The sequence below is a fragment of the Pseudophryne corroboree genome, chromosome 4, assembly GCF_028390025.1.
Source record: "Pseudophryne corroboree isolate aPseCor3 chromosome 4, aPseCor3.hap2, whole genome shotgun sequence".
NCBI lineage: Eukaryota > Metazoa > Chordata > Amphibia > Anura > Myobatrachidae > Pseudophryne > Pseudophryne corroboree.
In genome coordinates this window covers 683,355,879-683,376,421 of record NC_086447.1, presented here as the reverse complement: position 1 = coordinate 683,376,421, position 20,543 = coordinate 683,355,879, and the positions used below count along the sequence as shown (strand labels likewise).

The following is a 20,543-nucleotide window of genomic DNA, read 5'->3' as shown; positions in this document are numbered from 1 at the left end:
CGCCAGTGTGCTGAGGGAGATAGCCCCGCCCCTTTTTCGGCTGACTTTTCTCCCGCTTTTTTTATGGATTCTGGCAGGGGTATTTATCACATATATAGCCTCTGGGACTATATATTGTGATTTTTTGCCAGCCAAGGTATAAATATTGCTGCTCAGGGCGCCCTACCCCAGCGCCCTGCACCCATCAGTGACCGGAGTGTGAGGTGTGCATGAGGAGCAATGGCGCACAGCTGCAGTGCTGTGCGCTACCTTGTTGAAGACCGAAGTCTTCTGCCGCCGATTTCCAGGACCATCTTCATGCTTCTGGCTCTGTAAGGGGGACGGCGGCGCGGCTCCGGGACCGAACGATCGAGGTCGGGTCCTGTGTTCGATCCCTCTGGAGCTAATGGTGTCCAGTAGCCTAAGAAGCCCAAACTATCTCCAGTCAGGTAGGTTCGCTTCTTCTCCCCTTAGTCCCTCGTAGCAGTGAGTCTGTTGCCAGCAGATCTCACTGAAAATAAAAAAACTAAAATATACTTTCTTTTCTAGGAGCTCAGGAGAGCCCCTAGTGTGCATCCAGCTCAGCCGGGCACAAGATTCTAACTGAAGTCTGGAGGAGGGTCATAGAGGAGCCAGTGCACACCAGTTAGACCAAAAGCTTTCTTTTAGTTGTGCCCAGTCTCCTGCGGAGCCGCTATTCCCCATGGTCCTTGCGGAGTCCCAGCATCCACTTAGGACGTCAGAGAAAATACAATAGGGACTTGCTTAAATAGACCATATTTAAACAAAAAAAAACAAAAAACTCCACTTGATCTGCCTGTTTTTATCTCTATGAAAATCACTGCAAAATAACTGTTCAACACATATTGCTTGATGAACACTGTGTGTAAAGGAAATGTTTTATTTCAGCTATTACAAAGCACATAAGTATCATATACTTGAACATACCGGTATATAAAAGCGCACATCTTTGTGCTATAAATGGTACGTAAGGTGAATAGTTTAGGAAGAGGAACATATATTCCTGCTAGTCACAGTTAAGATATGGGCTAAAACCATCTCCATTCAGGTGCGAGTTAAATTCTTTCGTTAGTCAGCCTTGGGGATTATCACCTCTGTAAGCAGTAAGGCACAGGAGGTTGCTAGGTTTATTTTAATGTAGAATTTGAAAGGATGGGAAAAAATGTATAATATGCATGCAGCCTTTCACTGAACTGCAAAAAAGAAATTAAAATGTAAAAAAAAAAAAAAAATCACAACCCCCCCCAAAAAAAACCAAAACAAAAAAAACCAAAGACCTTTTAATTTCCAAAAGTGTGTTTAGAAAAAAAAAAAATCAACATAAATTACATTTTTTAAAAGCATGCACTCTTATGTTGGTTATTCAATGGCAGGACAGATCCTTCTTATTGGGGATTAAGGGGGAGATTTATCAAGACTAGGGGGTCAATTCTATTCAGCGACAGTTGAATAGTGCCGGGAGTTAGCTCCCGTCGCTATTCAATTCAGCTCATGTTAAGTCGGCGAAGGCCCGTTCTCGCCGACTTAACAGGTTGAATTGTCTGGAGAACGGGCATTCTCAGACTTAACTCTCCACGCAATGCTGATTCCCGACAGAATCTGCCTCACGCCGGCCGCACGGCAGCACTTTTGTCGGTTTTCTTCTCTCATCCCCCGGGGGTGAGAGAAGAATTCCCGACAATTGGTGTCACTTGGCGCTGTATTGAATAGTCCCGGGAGCTAACTCCCGGCGCTATTCAACTGTCGCTGAATAGAATTGACCCCTAGGAGAGAGTTAAAGTACCAACCCAGCAGTTCCTGTCATGTAACAGGCTGTGTTTAAAATAGGACAGTTAGGAGCTGATTGGTTTGTACATTCTGTCCAAGTTTTTATAAATCTCCCCATTTGGTGGCTTATTTTACTACTAATACCCTTGACCAAGCAATGCCCACGGAGTTTCATATTTTTCTCCAACAAGTTTCAAACACCTACACTGAACAAAGTTATACCACTATCAATTCAAGTAGGCTGTAAATGTAGTCCATCTTGCTATTTATTCCTGCTTAATAGATACATAAACAGAATAAGAGTTTGTTTTCTATGGTACGTAAATGAAAGTGTGACAAAGAAGAAAATGTAAGCCAAATGAAAAAGTACCAAACAGTGCTAAACTGCAGGTAATCCTATAAAAGTAGTGAAATAAGAAAAAAACAAAAAACCTCAGAAGATATATAAAATGTTTATCACATGACCCTTGATTATCCTTTGATATACATGTCAGTCAATGCCCTGCATCATATAATCAAGGACATGCAACGTGAGGAAAACCAAACATGATATATTAAACATGTATGCATTATATTTATTTAAATTTCTCTTACCCAAAATACTTGTTTCCCAAATATGCACAAATACATTTTAAACATTTCTCATCTACAAAATGCATTTCATCTAAACTTCAGTAGTTCTACTGACATTATGGAGGCCATTTTAATGTTCCAGTTTAGTTAGGTCCAACATAAAAAAAAAAAAAAAAAAAAAAGAAGAAACCGATATATGAATAACAGAACCCCAGATAAAGGGATTTTTGTCTTGTTTGCCAAACAAGTCCTCAGGGTTTTGCATTATATCCCAAACCAACACTGCAGAAGAAAGTTAAAAAGGACGGAAGAAAACGAAATTAGATTTTCTATAAGAAAAAAACAAACAAAAAACAAATAGTACGTAGTAGGAAATTAAGAAGGATATAAGTAGTTATCAAAATTAATCTAGAGCCGATTCTTGCTCTTTTTTAATGGTTGTTAGCATGGAGTTTTCATTTTCTGCAGATTCAGAGTCCCCACTACTCAGCAGGATGGACTTCCCTTCATCTTCAAGAGCAAAGACGTCTGAGTTTTGGCCTTGGCACGTATGTTTGACCACCTCATTGGGCGTAGAGAATGTTTTGTCGCAGAGGTTGCACTTGTAACGTTTATTTGTTTGAACTAGCATGTTGTCCATTTGGCTGCCTTCATCAAACGAACACAGCTCCAGAGTCTGCTTATCCACTACTGTGTAGGTATCAGAGCTCTTTAGACACACATGCCTAGCAGCCTGGTTTGCCCTGCAGAAGCTCTTGTCGCAGGTGCTGCACTTGAATGGCTTGCCTGTGTGGATGTACATGTGCTCCCTCCAATGGCTTTTCTGGATAAACTTACGCCCACAGATAGTGCACTCGTACTTCCTACGTTTCACTTCTCTTTCCTGATCAGCCTGCTCCAAATTATCTATGTCTGCAATATCTGTAGGTGGCGGTGTCTCGGCTTGCTGCTGCCCATCTATTATTGGCGAGTCTGAGATCTGTGGCATATCACTGTCACTGATTATGCCAGTTTCAGTTGTCTCCATGGATTCTTTTCCCATCTCTGATCCATTGTTACAGAAGGAAGGGGAAATACTGGTTTCTGCCTGCCCAGTTGGGGTGCTGAACGGCATCCCAGTGTGAAGTTGGAGGTGTTCACGCAGGCTACTCCTCAAGTTAAAGCGACGACCACACAAGTGGCAAGCGTAGTATTTGGGGAAACTTCCATTCCTCTTCATGATGCTTGGCTTGACATGAGCTATTGTCAGGGATGTGTTCTGCTCCTCATTTGGCGACTCTTCCATGCTATTTTCCTCCAACGATGCTGCAGGAAGAACAGAAGAAGTTGGCTCAGGAGACAAAGGAGCATGTACAGGTTCAGAAAAAGTTAAATTTGTCCTGTTTGCTGCAGGCAGTGAAGGTGGGAGTGGAGTTAACTGCACATTATCTGATGCTGTATCCTGATTTAACCTGGAGGATTGTGATCGAGGTTCACGACTGGCCTTCTCCGCTGCTGGGGTGACTTTTGGTGGCGGCCTTATCTGATGATCTGCTATCTGAATCCCATAAAGAGAAGAGGCAAGTGGGAAAACCTGATCTGGGTGAGAAAACCCACCATGACTTGCAAGGCTGGCCTCTTGGATTAAAGGAAAGGCATGCAAAAACTTTATTCCTTGCTCGAGGCGCACAGGATCGATGAGTTGAGGTGCCATCTTTCCAGTGTACATCAGATGTAAGAGATAGCTAAAGATGTCAGGCTGGATGTCTGTTGATTTCAAGCGAACACATTCACTGCAGGTGGGAAAAAAAAATAAGATTTTACTCACCGGTAAATCTATTTCTCGTAGTCCGTAGTGGATGCTGGGGACTCCGTAAGGACCATGGGGAATAGACGGGCTCCGCAGGAGACTGGGCACTCTAAGAAAGATTTAGTACTACTGGTGTGCACTGGCTCCTCCCTCTATGCCCCTCCTCCAGACCTCAGTTAAGGAAACTGTGCCCGGAAGAGCTGACATTATAAGGAAAGGATTTTGGAATCCAGGGTAAGACTCATACCAGCCACACCAATCACACCCTATAACTTGTGATAAACTTACCCAGTCAACAGTATGAACAACAACAACAGAGCATCAACAATGGATGCCCACATAACATAACCCTTTATTAAGCAATAACTATGTACACGTATAGCAGAAAATCCGCACTTGGGACAGGCGCCCAGCATCCACTACGGACTACGAGAAATAGATTTACCGGTGAGTAAAATCTTATTTTCTCTAAACGTCCTAGTGGATGCTGGGGACTCCGTAAGGACCATGGGGATTATACCAAAGCTCCCAAACGGGCGGGAGAGTGCGGATGACTCTGCAGCACCGAATGGGCAAACACAAGGTCCTCCTCAGCCAGGGTATCAAACTTGTAGAACTTAGCAAATGTGTTTGTACCCGACCAAGTAGCTGCTCGGCAAAGCTGTAATGCCGAGACCCCTCGGGCAGCCGCCCAAGAAGAGCCCACCTTCCTAGTGGAATGGGCTTTCACTGATTTTGGATGCGGCAAACCAGCCGCAGAATGAGCCTGCTGAATCGTGCTACAGATCCAGCGAGCAATGGTTTGCTTTGAAGCAGGAGCACCCAGCTTGTTGGATGCATACAGGATAAACAGCGAGTCAGTCTTCCTGACTCCAGCCGTCCTGGCTACATAGATCTTCAAAGCCCTGACTACATCAAGCAACTTGGAATCCTCCAAGTCACGAGTAGCCGCAGGCACCACAATAGGTTGGTTCAAATGAAAAGATGACACTACCTTCGGCAGAAATTGCGGACGAGTCCGTAATTCTGCCCTGTCCATATGGAAAACCAGATAGGGGCTTTTACATGACAAAGCCGCCAATTCTGACACACGCCTAGCCGAAGCTAAGGCCAATAGCATGACCACCTTCCACGTGAGATACTTTAGCTCCACGGTCTTGAGTGGCTCAAACCAGTGGGATTTCAGGAAACCCAACACCACGTTGAGATCCCAAGGTGCCACTGGTGGCACAAAAGTGGGCTAAATATGCAGCACTCCCTTAACAAACGTCTGAACTTCAGGAAGAGATGCCAGTTCCTTTTGAAAGAAAATGGATAGGGCCGAAATCTGGACCTTTATGGACCCCAACTTTGGGCCCATAGTCACTCCAGACTGTAGGAAGTGCAGGAACCGACCCAGCTGGAATTCCTCTGTAGGGGCCATCCTGGCCTCACACCAGGCAACATATTTTCGCCATATACGGTGATAGTGTCTTGCGGTCACATCCTTCCTAGCCTTTATCAGTGTAGGAATAACTTCCTCCGGAATGCCTTTTTCCGCTAGGATCCTGCGTTCAACCGCCATGCCGTCAAACGCAGCCGGGGTAAGTCTTGGAACAGACAGGGCCCCTGTTGCAACAGGTCCTGTCTGAGAGGCAGAGGCCACGGGTCCTCTGTGAGCATTTCTTGCAGTTCCGGGTACCAAGTCCTTCTTGGCCAATCCGGAACAATGAGTATTGTTCTCACTCCTCTTCTTCTTACGATTCTCAGCACCTTGGGTATGAGAGGAAGAGGAGGAAACACATAGACCGACTGGAACACCCACGGTGTTACCAGTGCGTCCACAGCTATCGCCTGAGGGTCTCTTGACCTGGCGCAATACCTTTGTAGCTTTTTGTTGAGACGGGACGCCATCATGTCTACCTGTGGCAGTTCCCACCGATTTGTAATCTGAGTGAAGACTTCGTGATGAAGTCCCCATTCTCCCGGGTGGAGGTCGTGCCTGCTGAGGAAGTCTGCTTCCCAGTTGTCCACTCCCGGAATGAACACTGCTGACAGTGCTTGCACGTGATTCTCCGCCCAATGAAGAATCCTGGTGGCTTCCGCCATCGCCACTCTGCTTCTTGTGCAGCCCCGGCGGCTTACATGAGCCACTGCGTTGATGTTGTCTGACTGAATCAGCTCCGCTTGACTCAGGGCGTTGTATATGGCCCTTAGATCCAGGATATTTATGTGCAGACAAGCCTCCTGACTTGACCACAACCCTTGGAAGTTTCTTCCCTGAGTGACTGCCCCCCACCCTCGGAGGCTCGCATCCGTGGTCACCAGGACCCAGTCCTGTATGCCGAACCTGCGGCCCTCGAGAAGGTGAGCACTCTGTAGCCACCACAGAAGAGACACCCTGGCCCTCGGGGACAGGGTGATCAGCCGATGCATCTGAAGATGCGATCCGGACCACTTGTCCAACAGATCCCATTGAAAGATCCTCGCATGGAACCTGCTGAAGGGAATGGCTTCGTATGATGCCACCATCTTTCCCAGGACTCGCGTGCAGCGATGCACCGACACCTGTTTCGGTCTTAAGAGGTCTCTGACTAGAGTCACGAGCTCTTGAGCCTTCTCCGCCGGGAGAAATACCTTCTTCTGGTCCGTGTCCAGAATCATGCCCAGAAAAGGCAGACGCGTTGTGGGAATCAGCTGCGACTTTGGGATATTCAGAATCCAGCCGTGCTGTTGCAACACTTCCTGAGAGTGTGCTACGCTGATTAGCAACTGCTCTCTGGACCTCGCCTTTATTAGGAGATCGTCCAAGTATGGGATAATCGTGACTCCTTGCTTTCGAAGGAGCACCATCATTTCCGCCATTACCTTGGTAAATATTCTCGGTGCCGTGGAGAGCCCAAACGGCAACGTCTGGAATTGGTAATGACAGTCCTGTACCACAAATCTGAGGTACTCCTGATGAGGTGGATAAATGGGGACATGCAAGTAAGCATCCTTGATGTCCAGAGACACCATAAAATCCCCCTCTTCCAGGCTTGCAATGACCGCTCTGAGCGATTCCATTTTGAACTTGAATCTTTTCAGATAAATGTTCAGGGACTTTAAATTCAATATGGGTCTGACCGAACCGTCCGGTTTCGGTACCACAAACATTGTGGAATAGTATCCTCTTCCTTGTTAAAGGAGGGGAACCTTTACCACCACCTGCTGGAAATATAACTTGTGAATTGCCGCTAACACCACTTCCCGTTCCATGGGGGAAGCTGGCAGGGCCGATTTGAGGTAACGGTGAGGGGGCATCACTTCGAATTCCAGCTTGTATTCCTGAGACACAATCTGTATAACCCAGGGATCCGCCTGTGAGCGAACCCACTGGTGGCTGAAATTTCGGAGACGCGCCCCCACCGCTCCTGGCTCCTGTGGAGCCCCAGCGTCATGCGGTGGATTTAGTGGAAGCCGGGGAGGATTTCTGTTCCTGGGAACTAGCTGTATGGTGCAGCTTATTTCCTCTACCCCTGCCTCTGGCAAGAAAGGACGCACCTCTGACCTTCTTGCTTCTTTGTGATCGAAAGGACTGCATTTGGTAATACGGTGCTTTCTTAGGCTGTGAGGGAATATATGGCAAAAAGTTTGACTTCCCAGCCGTAGCTGTGGAAACTAGGTCCGAGAGACCGTCCCCAAACAATTCCTCACCCTTGTAAGGTAACACCTCCATGTGGTTTTTGGAGTCGGCATCACCTGTCCATTGCCGAGTCCACAGGACCATTCTGGCAGAAATTGACATTGCATTTATTCTAGAGCCCAGTAGGCAAATGTCCCTCTGGGCATCCCTCATATATAGGACAGCGTCTTTTATATGCCCCAGGGTCAGTAGAATGGTATCCTTGTCTAAGGTATCCATTTCCTCAGACAGATTATCTGTCCATGCTGCTACAGCACTACACATCCAGGCCGACGCAATTGCCGGCCTCAGTAGAGTACCTGAATGTGTATAAACAGACTTCAGGATACTTTCCTGCTTCCTATCTGCAGGATCCTTTAGGGCGGCCGTATCCTGTGACGGCAGGGCCACCTTCTTAGATAAGCGTGTCAGAGCTTTATCTAACCTAGGGGAGGATTCCCAGCGCATCCTGTCCGTTGGCGGGAAAGGGTACGCCATAAGTAACCTTTTGGAAATCAGCACTTTCTCATCGGGGGAATCCCACGCTTTCTCACATAATTCATTTAACTCATGTGAAGGGGGAAAAGTCACCTCTTGCTTTTACTCCCCATACATATAAACCCTCTCGTCAGGGACAGGGTTTACCTCTGATATGTGCAAAACATCCTTCATTGCTATAATCATGTAGCGGATGGCTTTAGCCATTTTAGGCTGCAATTTTGCATCATCGTCATCGACACTGGAGTCAGAATCTGTGTCGATATCTGTGTCAACAATTTTGGATAGTGGGCGCTTCTGAGAGCCTGACGGCCTCTGCGCTGTAGGATCAGGCATGGGCTGAGACCCCGACTGTCCCAAGGTTTCAGCTTTATCCAACCTTTTATGTAAGGAGTTTACATTATCATTTAACACCTTCCAACATATCCATCCAATCAGGTGTCGGCGCCGTCGGCGGAGACACGTCATTCATCTGCACTTGCTCTGCCTCCACATAGCCCTCTTCGTCAAACATGTCGACACACGCGTACCGACACACCACACACACAGGGAATGCTCTATATGAGGACAGGACCCCCACAAGGCCTTTTGGAGAGACAGAGAGAGAGTATGCCAGCACACACCTCAGCGCTATATGACCCAGGAATCACACAGTAACTTAGTGTTTACCCAGTAGCTGCTGTATATATAATTAATGCGCTAAATTTATGTGCCCCCCCTCTCTTTTTACCCTTTCTACCGTGAGTCTGCAGGGGAGAGCCTGGGGAGCTTCCTCTCAGCGGAGCTGTGGAGAGAAAATGGCGCTGGTGAGTGCTGAGGAAGAAGGCCCCGCCCCCTCAGCGGCGGGCTTCTGTCCCGCGATTTTGTGTAAAATTAATGGCGGGGGCCCATGCATATAACAGTGTCCAACTGTATATATGCTGCTTTTGCCAGGAGGTACTTAATTGCTGCCCAGGGCGCCCCCCCCCTGCGCCCTGCACCCTACAGTGACCGGAGTGTGTGGGTTAGTGTGGGCGCAATGGCGCACAGCTGCAGTGCTGTGCGCTACCTCATATGAAGACAGGAGTCTTCTGCCGCCGATTTTGACGTCTTCTTGCTTCAACCCGCCGGCTTCTGTCTTCTGGCTCTGCGAGGGGGACGGCGGCGCGGTCCGGGAACGGACGACAAGGTCAGGTTCCTGTGTTCGATCCCTCTGGAGCTAATGGTGTCCAGTAGCCTAAGAAGCGCAACCTAGCCGCAGTTAGTAGGTTTGCTTCTCTCCCCTCAGTCCCACGTAGCAGAGAGTCTGTTGCCAGCAGAAGCTCTCTGAAAATAAAAAACCTAACTAAAATACTTTCTTATTAGCAAGCTCAGGAGAGCTCACTAAAATGCACCCAGCTCTGTCCGGGCACAGATTCTAACTGAGGTCTGGAGGAGGGGCATAGAGGGAGGAGCCAGTGCACACCAGTAGTACAAAATCTTTCTTAGAGTGCCCAGTCTCCTGCGGAGCCTGTCTATTCCCCATGGTCCTTACGGAGTCCCCAGCATCCACTAGGACGTTAGAGAAATATATATATCACCATAAGGAGGAAAGAGGGAAAACAAAAGCAATGCATAAATAAGGATGCACAGGTTTTGATATCAATCTAAAATAATCACTGACCTAAAATAAATTGCAACATTTAAAAGAGCTATTGATAACACTACAAATATAATTGCAAAAGTTCCCATATCTTGACAAAATAAGATTTTACTCACCGGTAAATCTATTTCTCGTAGTCCGTAGTGGATGCTGGGAACTCTGTAAGGACCATGGGGAATAGCGGCTCCGCAGGAGACTGGGCACAACTAAAGAAAGCTTTAGGTCACCTGGTGTGCACTGGCTCCTCCCACTATGACCCTCCTCCAAGCCTCAGCTAGGACACTGTGCCCGGACGAGCTGACATAATAAGGAAGGATTTTGAATCCCGGGTAAGACTCATACCAGCCACACCAATCACACCGTATAACTCGTGATACTATACCCAGTTAACAGTATGAATATAACTGAACCTCTCAACAGATGGCTCAACAATAACCCTTTAGTTAGGCAATAACTATATACAAGTATTGCAGACAATCCGCACTTGGGATGGGCGCCCAGCATCCACTACGGACTACGAGAAATAGATTTACCGGTGAGTAAAATCTTATTTTCTCTGACGTCCTAGTGGATGCTGGGAACTCCGTAAGGACCATGGGGATTATACCAAAGCTCCCAAACGGGCGGGAGAGTGCGGATGACTCTGCAGCACCGAATGAGAGAACTCCAGGTCCTCCTCAGCCAGGGTATCAATTTTGTTTTTGCCCCTGATCAAGTTGCAGCTCGGCAAAGTTGGAAAGCCGAGACCCCTCGGGCAGCTGCCCAAGATGAGCCCACCTTCCTTGTGGAATGGGCTTTTACAGATTTTGGCTGCGGTAGTCCAGCCGCAGAATGCGCCAGCTGAATTGTGCTACAAATCCAGCGAGCAATAGTCTGCTTAGAAGCAGGAGCACCCAGTTTGCTGGGTGCATACAGGATAAACAGCGAGTCAGTTCTCCTGACTCTAGCCGTCCTGGAAACATAATTTTTCAAGGGCCTGACTACGTCCAGTAACTTGGAATCCTCCAAGTCCCTAGTAGCCGCAGGCACTACAATAGTTGGTTCAAGTGAAAAGCTGATATCACCTTAGGGAGAAACTGGGGACGAGTCCTCAATTCTGCCCTATCCATATGGAAAATCAGATAAGGACTTTTATATGACAAAGCCGCCAATTCTGATACACGCCTGGCCGAAGCCAAGGCCAATAACATGACCACTTTCCGAGTGAGATATTTTAGATCCACGGTTTTTAGTGGCTCACACCAATGTGATTTTAAGAAACTCAACACCACGTTGAGAACCCAAGGTGCCACTGGAGGCACAACCGGGGGCTGAATATGCAGCACTCCTTTTACAATGTCTGAACTTCAGGTACTGAAGCTAGTTCTTTTGGAAGAAAATCGACAGAGCCGAGATCTGTACCTTAATGGAGCCTAATTTTAGGCCCATAGACACTCCTGCTTGTAGGAAATGCAGAAATCGACCTAGTTGAAATTCCTCTGTTGGGGCCTTTTTGGCCTCACACCAAGCAACATATTTTCGCCATATGCGGTGATAATGTTTTGCAGTTACATCTTTCCTGGCTTGAATCAGCGTAGGAATGACTTCCTCCGGAATGCCCTTTTCCTTTAGGATCCGGCGTTCAACCGCCATGCCGTCAAAACGTAGCCGCGGTAAGTCTTGGAACAGACAGGGCCCCTGCTGCCGCAGGTCCTGTCTGAGCGGCAGAGGCCATGGGTCCTCTGATATAATTTCTTGAAGTTCTGGGTACCAAGCTCTTCTTGGCCAATCCGGAACCACGAGTATCGTTCTTACTCCTCCCCTTCCTATTATTCTCAGTACCTTTTGTATGAGAGGCAGAGGGAGGAACACATAAACCGACTGGTACACCCACGGTGTTACCAGAGCGTCCACAGCTATCGCCTGAGGGTCCTTTGACCTGGCGCAATATCTTTTATAGCTTTTTGTTGAGGCGGGACGCCATCATGTCCACCTGTGGCCTTTCCCAATGGTGTACAATCCTTTGGAAGACTTCTGGATGAAATCCCCACTCTCCCGGGTGGAGGTCGTGTCCGCTGAGAAGATCTGCTTCCCAGTCGTCCACTCCGGGAATGAACACTGCTGACAGTGTTAACACATGATTTTCCGATGGGCGACTGCCGTGATGTTGTCTGATTGGATCAGTACCGGCTGGTTTTGAAGCAGAGGCCTTGCCTGACTCAGGGCATTGTAAATGGCCCTCAGTTCCAGAATATTTATGTGTAGGAAAGTCACTTGACTTGACCAAAGTCCCTGGAAGTTTTTTCCCTGTGTGACTGCCCCCCCGCCTCAAAGGCTGGCATCCATGGTCACTAGGACCTAGTCCTGTATGCCGAACCTGCGGCCCTCTTGCATGGAACCTGCCGAATGGGATTGCTTCGTAGGAAGCTACCATTTTTTCCCAGGACTTGCGTGCAATGATGCACCGATACCTGTTTTTGCTTCAGGAGGTCTCTGACTAGAGATGACAGTTCCTTGGCTTTCTCCTCCGGGAGAAACACTTATTTCTGTTCTGTGTCCAGAACCATCCCCAGGAACAGTAGACGTGTCGTAGGAACCAGCTGTGACTTTGGACTGTTTAGAATCCAACCGTGCTGTTGTAGCACTTTCCAAAATAGTGCTACCCCGACTAGCAACTGCTCCTTGGACCTTGCCCTTATAAAGGATATTGTCCAAGTACGGGATAATTAAAAACTCCCTTTTTTCGAAGGAGTATCATCATTTTGGCCATTACCTTGGTAAACACCCTCGGTGCCATGTACAGTCCAAACGGCAGTGTCTGGACTTGGTAATGGTAATCCTGTACCACAAATCTGAGGTACTCCTGGCGAGGATGGTAAAATGGGGACATGCAGGTAAGCATCCTTGATGTCCCGGGATCCCATGTAATCCCCCTCGTCCAGGCTTGCAATAACCGCCCTGAGCGATTCCATCTTGAACTTGAATTTTTTTATGTATGTGTTCAAGGATTTTAAATATAAAATGGGTCACACCGAACCATGCGGTTTCGGTACCCCAAACCGTGTGGAATAGTAACCCCGTCCTTGTTGAAGTAGGGGCACCTTGAGTATTACCTGCTGGGAATACAGCTTATTAATTGCCTCTAGCGCAGCCTCCCTGCCTGAGGGAGTTGTCGGCAAGGCATATTTGAGGAAACGGCGGGGGGGAGACATCTCGAATTCCAGCTTGTACCCCTGAAATACTACTTGAATGAAACAGGGATCCACCTGTGAGCGAGCCCACTGATCGCTGAAATTTTTGAGACGGCCCCCCACCGTACCTGGCTACACCTGTGGAGCCCCCGCGTCATGCTGTGGACTCAGAGGAAGCGAGAGAAGAATTTTGATTCTGAGAACAGGCTGACTGGTGCAGCTTTTTCCCTCTCCCCATGTCTCTGTACAGAAAGGAAGCGCCTTTGACCCGCTTGCTTTTCTGAAGCCGAAAGGACTGTACCTGATAATACAGTGCTTTCTTAGTCTGTGAGGAAACCTGAGGTAATGGATACGAGGTCCCAGAGACCATCCCCAAATAATTCCTCACCCTTATAAGGCAGAGTCTCTATGCGCCTTTTAAAGTCAGCATCACCTGTCCAGTGACAGGTCTCTAATACCCTCCTGACAGAATGGTCATTACATTCATTTTGGATGCCAGCCGGCAAAATATCCCTCTGTGCATCCCTCATATATAAGACGACGTCTTTTATATGTTCTCATGTGTGACAGGGTCACCGACCACGCTGCAGCAGCACGATCTGCAGGTCTCAGTCTAGTACCTGAGTGTGTAAATACAGACTTCAGGATAGCCTCCTGCTTTTTATCAACAGGTACCTTCAAAGATGCCGTTCCTAAAACGGCAGTGCCACCTTTTTTGACAACCGTGTGAGCGCCTTATCCACCCTAGGGGATATCTCCCAGCGTAACTTATCCTCTGGCGGGAAAGGGTACGCCATCAGTAACTTTTTAGAAATTACCAGTTTCTTATCGGGGCGGAACCCACGCTTTTCACACACTTCATTCATTCATCTGATGGGGGAACAAAACACTGCCTGCTTTTTCTCCCCAAACATAAAACCCTTTTTTAGTGGTACTTGGGTTAATGTCAGAAATGTGTAACACATTTTTTATTGCCGGGATTAAGTCACGGATGTTCCTAGTGGATTGTGTATATGTCTCAACCTTGTCGACACTGGAGTCAGACTCCGTGTCGACATCTGTGTCTGCCATCTGAGTGAGCGGGCGTTTTTTTGAGCCCCTGATGGCCTTTGAGACGCCTGGGCAGGCGCGGACTGAGAAGCCGGCTGTCCCACAGCTGTTACGTCATCCACCCTTTTATGTAAGGAGTTGACACTGTCGGTTAATACCTTTCACCTAAACATCCACTCTGGTGTCGGCCCCACAGGGGGCGACATCACATTTATCGGCATCTGCTCCGTCACCATATAAGCCTCCTCATTAAACATGTCGACACAGCTGTACCGACACACCGCACACACACAGGGAATGCTCTGACTGAGGACAGGACCCCACAAAGCCCTTTGGGGAGACAGAGAGAGAGTATGCCAGCACACACCAGAGCGCTATATAATGTGGGGATTAACACTATAACTGAGTGAAATTTCCCCAATAGCTGCTTGTATATATAATATTGCGCCTAAATTTAGTGCCCCCCGTCTCTTTTTAACCCTTTGAGCCTGAAAGCTACAGGGGAGAGCCTGGGGAGCTTTCTTCCAGCTGCACTGTGAAGAGAAAATGGCGCCAGTGTGTCTGAGGGAGATAGCTCCGCCCCTTTTTCGCGGACTTTTCTCCCGCTTTTTTCTGGATTCTGGCAGGGGTATTTACCACATATATAGCCTCTGGGGCTATATATTGTGGTATTTTTGCCAGCCAAGGTGTTAATATTGCTGCTCAGGGCGCCCCCCCCCCAGCGCCCTGCACCCTCAGTGACCGGAGTGTGAGGTGTACATGAGGAGCAATGGCGCACAGCTGCAGTGCTGTGCGCTACCTTGGTGAAGACTGATGTCTTCTGCCGCCGATTTTCCAGACCTCTTCTTGCTTCTGGCTCTGTAAGGGGGACGGCGGCGCGGCTCCGGGACCGAACACCAAGGACTGGGCCTGCGGTCGATCCCTCTGGAGCTAATGGTGTCCAGTAGCCTAAGAAGCCCAATCCGGCTGCAAGCAGGCGAGTTCGCTTCTTCTCCCCTTAGTCCCTCGCTGCAGTGAGCCTGTTGCCAGCAGGTCTCACTGAAAATAAAAAACCTAAATCTATACTTTCTTTCTAAGGGCTCAGGAGAGCCCCTAGTGTGCATCCAACCTCGGCCGGGCACAAAATCTAACTGAGGCTTGGAGGAGGGTCATAGTGGGAGGAGCCAGTGCACACCAGGTGACCTAAAGCTTTCTTTAGTTGTGCCCAGTCTCCTGCGGAGCCGCTATTCCCCATGGTCCTTACGGAGTTCCCAGCATCCACTAGGACGTCAGAGAAAATTAGATATTTGACATTGCATTTACATTATCCACCCATTACCGGCTCCAAAGAATTGACTAGTCATTCAACGGGATTACTGGCAACCACTGAAAGAAAATTCCTTATATAACCTCCTCACATATTAACAGTTCTATGTTACAATCCATCTTCTATTTTAGATTTAGTGGTCCTATTTTGCTCCGCGAGTTTAAATTAATTTAAAACAGTTACCATACATTGGCACGTTACAGATTCATATTAATGCTGTGCTGTAAAAAGGACGTACTAGTATATATGCCATCCATACTAGTGCTAGAACAAAGAGGATGGCGATAAAATAAAAACACACTGACATTTTTATCCCCTTCACTGATGCAACAGTTAACAATAAGATGTAATATCCAGAAGCATCTCTCTTAAATATTTGAAATTAACTTGTTACTAATTGCCACACTGCAGAAAACTCTTAACTAAAGGTAATCTAGCAATGTCCATACTGTACATTCCTAACGTTTAACCAGTTGTGGTCAGTGATCTCAAAAACTTCCAGTAGAAGTTACGTTACAGAGAAACAAAAGAAAAGCAAAACTAATTAAATTTACCGTAAAACTATGCAAAATGCCTGAATACATGACTAATTTGAGGATAGAGGGGTCTATTTACTAAGCCTTAGAGAGAGAAAGAACCAACCAACCAGGTCATTTTTTTCAAACACAGCCTGTAACATGGCAATTAGGAGCTGATTGGCTGGTACTTTCTCTGTCCACTTTATCTCTCTCCAAGGCTTAGTAAATAGACCCCTAAATCAGCCCCTTTTTAAATAAGCATAGCTTTGCTTTTCTCTTACTATAAAAGGATGGAATATTTACACAATTTTTGTTAATCAAATGATGATATTTGTTAATAACATAATGATACAAATGACATATGCTAAATTTTAATTACCATTATCAAATGACAATTGAGATTGACTCACTAAGAAACACAAGACACCTACTAATAAAGTAAATTATGATACTGCATAATATATGCATATGTATTGCTAACTGTTCACATTGTAATCTATTGATTTTAAGTATACGGTCACTATTTAAACTCTATTTCCATAAATACGGACACCCAGGGCTGCTACGTAAACTTTTATATTGTTGTATATACACATACACATATATACACAAAACAGCAGACCTGGCACTCCATAAAGATGGATAATTGGGTTTGGTGCCCTCACAACATGGATAAATACAAAGTGCAGAGGTGCGGCACTCACAACCACTTGTCAAATAAACTAGAGTAGACAGTAGGCTCTTCTGTCTACTCTCGTTTATTTGACAAGTGGTTGTGAGTGCCACACACATATAAATTATATATATATATATATATATATATATATATATAGATAGATAGATAGATAGATAGATAGATAGATAGATAGATAGATAGATAGATAGATAGATAGGAGTTTTTTAAATTACCTTGTCTGGTGCACAAATAGCATTTTGAAATAGTTGGAGAATGATGCAAGAACGGACTTGTGTGCCTTAAAGTAGACATCTCCAATGGCAACTGTGCAGTCACACAGGAACCCAAATTCTCTCTGGGCATTTAATTGTTGCAAGAGTATAAGGCCATGGTTGGCCAAATCCATCTTTTTTCTATGGAGCCTGCAAAGAAAAGAAAAAAAATTGATTACTCTGAGCAGTAACTATGTAAAAATGTTGTTTTGTAACATAAATAAATGTAGATGCTCTTCTAATAAAAGACAAGGAGTAAAGTCACCCTAAACAATCATCAAGTTGACCGTATTTGTATAATGTTTAATCAACAAAAATGCTAACTATGGGTGGGGTTCAGATACAATAGACTTTCAGTTGAGAATTACCATGTAATAGAGAATAGCAGAACAAGGTAGACAAAACCATAAATGCAAACAGTATTTAACAATAATTATGTGTGATTGTGTCGAGACGCCATCAGGTCCACATCTGGGAGACCTCCGGATGTAGGCTCCCTTCTCCAGCGTGCACGTCCGGACGACTGAGATAGTCCGCCTCCCAGTTCAGAACGCCCGGAATGAACACTGCTGATATGACCGGAAGATGGCGTTCTGCTCACTGAGGAATCCTTGATACTTCCCTCATAGCCACGCGGCTTCGAGTTCCGCCCTGAAGATTGATGTACACCACCGTGGTGGCATTGTCCGATTGTACTTGAACAGGTCTGTTCTGTATCAGCTCCAGAATGTTTATCGGGAGTAGACTCCTCCTCGGTCCACCAACCCTGGAGAGAGTGTTGTTCCAACACTGCGCCCCAACCTCTCAGACTGGCTTCCGTCGTCAGCAGGACCCAGTTGGATATCCAGAAGGGATGGCCCCTGCTCAATCGTTGGTCCTGAAGCCACCAGCTCAGTGACAGACGGACCTCTGGAGATAGAGAGATCATGTGAGATCTTATCCGGTGAGGCAGACCATCCCACTTGGACAGAATCAACTTCTGCAGAGAGCGAGAATGGAATTGAGCATATTCCACCATGTTGAAAGCCGACACCATGAGACCTAGCACTTGCATTGCCGAATGAATAGACACTTGCGGACGGGATAGGAAGCATCGGATCTTGACCTGAAGCTTCAGGACTTTCTCCTGAGACAGGAACAACCGCTGGTTGTGGGTGTCCAATAACGCTCCCAGGTGTCCCATGCTCTGAGCCGGAACCAAGGAGGATTTCTTCCAGTTGATCAGCCATCTGTGGGCTTTCATGCACTGGATTGTCAAATCGAGATGATACAGCAGAAGTTCTGGGGAACTCGTCATGACCGCCATAACCTTGGTGAAGACTCGCGGAGCCGTTGTCAAACCAAAAGGTAACATCCGAAATTGGTAATGAAGGTTGCCCACTGCAAACTGCAGGTACTGCTGATGAGATGCCGCAATAGGAATATGTAGGTAGGCATCCTGTATGTCCAGGGAGACCATATAGTCCCCAGGCTTCATGGCTTATAACAATAGAGCGCAGCGTTTCCATACGGAACTTGGAAATTCGCACATGCTTGTTCAAGGACTTCAGATTGAGAATGGGTCGTGAGAACCCGTTCTGTTTCGGAACTAGAAACAGTGGTGAATAGAACCCCCCCCCCCCCCCGTCCCTCTGAGTCAGAGGCACCTGTACCAACACTCCTGTGGACAGGAGGGAACGTACCACCGAGTGCAACGTGTTTGCTGTTGCCGGATCCAGTGGCACATCTGTTAGGCAAAATCGATGAGGGGGGCGATTCTTGAAGGGTATGGCGTAACCACGAGCGACGACTTCCCGTACCCAGGTGTCCGAAGTGGTCTTCAACCATTCCTGGGTAAAACCTAGAAGTCGGCCCCCACACTGGGATCCGCCAGGGGGAGGCCCGCCCGGTCATACTGCAGGCTTCTCAGTTTTTGAAGCTGGTTGACGGGCGACCCAAGCACGCTTCGGTCTGGAAGCACGGGCTTGCTTTGGGTACGCCTGACCTTCTGCTTTACCTGGAGTACGAAAGGGCCGAGGGAAAGTACTTTTAGCCTTCTGTGCGGAAGGAGCCGTACTAGGTAGGCAGGCTGTTTTAGCCATAGCCAGGTCAGCCACAATCTTATTGAGGTCTTCTCCAAAGAGAATGTCTCCCTTGAAAGGAAGAACCTCTAGGGTTTTTCTGAAATCCAAATCCACCGACCAGGATCTCAACCAAAGGATACGTCTGGCCAAAACGGATGCAGTAGCAGCCTTGACCGCAAGCACCCCAGCATCGGAGGCCGCCTCCTTAAGGTACAGAGAAGCCGTGGCAATATATGAGAGACATTGTCGAGCATACTCAGAAGCATCTGAAGGTAGTTCCGCCTCGAGTTCCTGAGCCCACGCCTCAACAGCTTCAGCAGCCCATGTCGCTGCAATAGTTGGCCTTTGAACAGCCCCAGACAGGGTATAAATCGCTTTTAAACAGCCCTCCACCCGACAATCCGTCGGTTTCTTCAGAGAGGTGACGGTAGTTACTAGTAGGGCAGAGGAAACAACCATACGCGCCATATGAGAATCTACAGGTGGAGGTGTGTCCCAATTTTTACACACCTCCGCAGAGAGAGGATAGCGAGCCAACAGTCTCTTATTCGGTGTAAACTTTGTCCCCGGATTTTCCCAGGATTCCTGACGTATGTCAATCAGGTGTTTAGAGTAGGGTAGGACCTGCTTAACCACCTTCTTACGCTTAAACCTATCAGGTTTCTTGGAGACAGTCTCAGGCTCAGAATCCTCAGCCATCTGAAGAATGAGCCGTATCGCCTCAATCAAATCCGAACATCCACGGACAATTTCCCCTCCCCATCTGAAATATCAGCGTCAGTGTCCGAGGGATCAGTATAAGCACCGTCCTCCTTGGAGGACGTATCAGTTAAGGCCGCGGATCGGGAGGAGGTAATGGCCCTTTTAGAAGACGACTTAGTCTTATGCGGGCGAGAGTGACCCTTAGATTTGGATATGGATCGGTTCAAATGCTGTAACTGAGTGGAAAGCTGATCCGCCCATGGCGGGTTCACAGCGGGGACCATAATCTGTGGTAACGGCACAGGTGGTCCCACAGGGGGCGTCAATTTTGTTACAAGCGTGTTTAACAATGTGGAAAATGTAGCCCAAGGTGGTTCTTGTTATGCCCAAAGTGCTACCGACCCATTGGGAGGCAAAGAAGCCCCTGAACCTGAACTCTCATCTGCTAAATTATCCTCCATTCCGTCAGTGGCCTCACTACCATGCAGTGTGGGAGAGGCCCCAACGTCGTTGCCACGTGTAGCAGACATAATAATGCGCACAGTAAAGGGCAACTCGGTACAAACAGTAATTTTATAATTAGCAGCAGTATACCTAGTAAGAACTCTCAGAACAACAGCCGCAGCTGGCACGGACCGAGGGTTCAATAGGAATATATATATATATATATATATATATATATATATATATATATATATAAATAATAGGATTTAACTCACCGGTAAATCTATTTCTCGTAGTCCGTAGTGGATGCTGGGGACTCCGTAAGGACCATGGGGAATAGACGGGCTCCGCAGGAGACAGGGCACTTTAAGAAAGAATTAGGAATACTGGTGTGCACTGGCTCCAACCTCTATGTCCCTCCTCCAGACCTCAGTTAAGGAAACTGTGCCCG

The 20,543-nt window shown here is 47.2% G+C and overlaps 1 protein-coding gene across 2 annotated transcripts in view; it reads right to left on the bottom strand.

The window, feature by feature from the left end:
* Positions 1 to 845: 845 nt before the first annotated feature.
* Positions 846 to 20,543, bottom strand: part of ZBTB2 (zinc finger and BTB domain containing 2) — a 41,975-nt gene continuing 22,277 nt past the window's right edge. For both annotated transcript variants that reach the window (XM_063917877.1, XM_063917875.1), the window contains exons 2-3: positions 16,845 to 17,033; positions 846 to 4,112 (exon numbers count right to left, since the gene is read on the bottom strand). In XM_063917877.1, the coding sequence (XP_063773947.1) occupies positions 2,744 to 4,112; positions 16,845 to 17,017 (1,542 nt within the window). In that variant the 5' untranslated portion in view covers positions 17,018 to 17,033 and the 3' untranslated portion in view covers positions 846 to 2,743. The remainder of the gene's footprint in view (positions 4,113 to 16,844; positions 17,034 to 20,543) is intronic.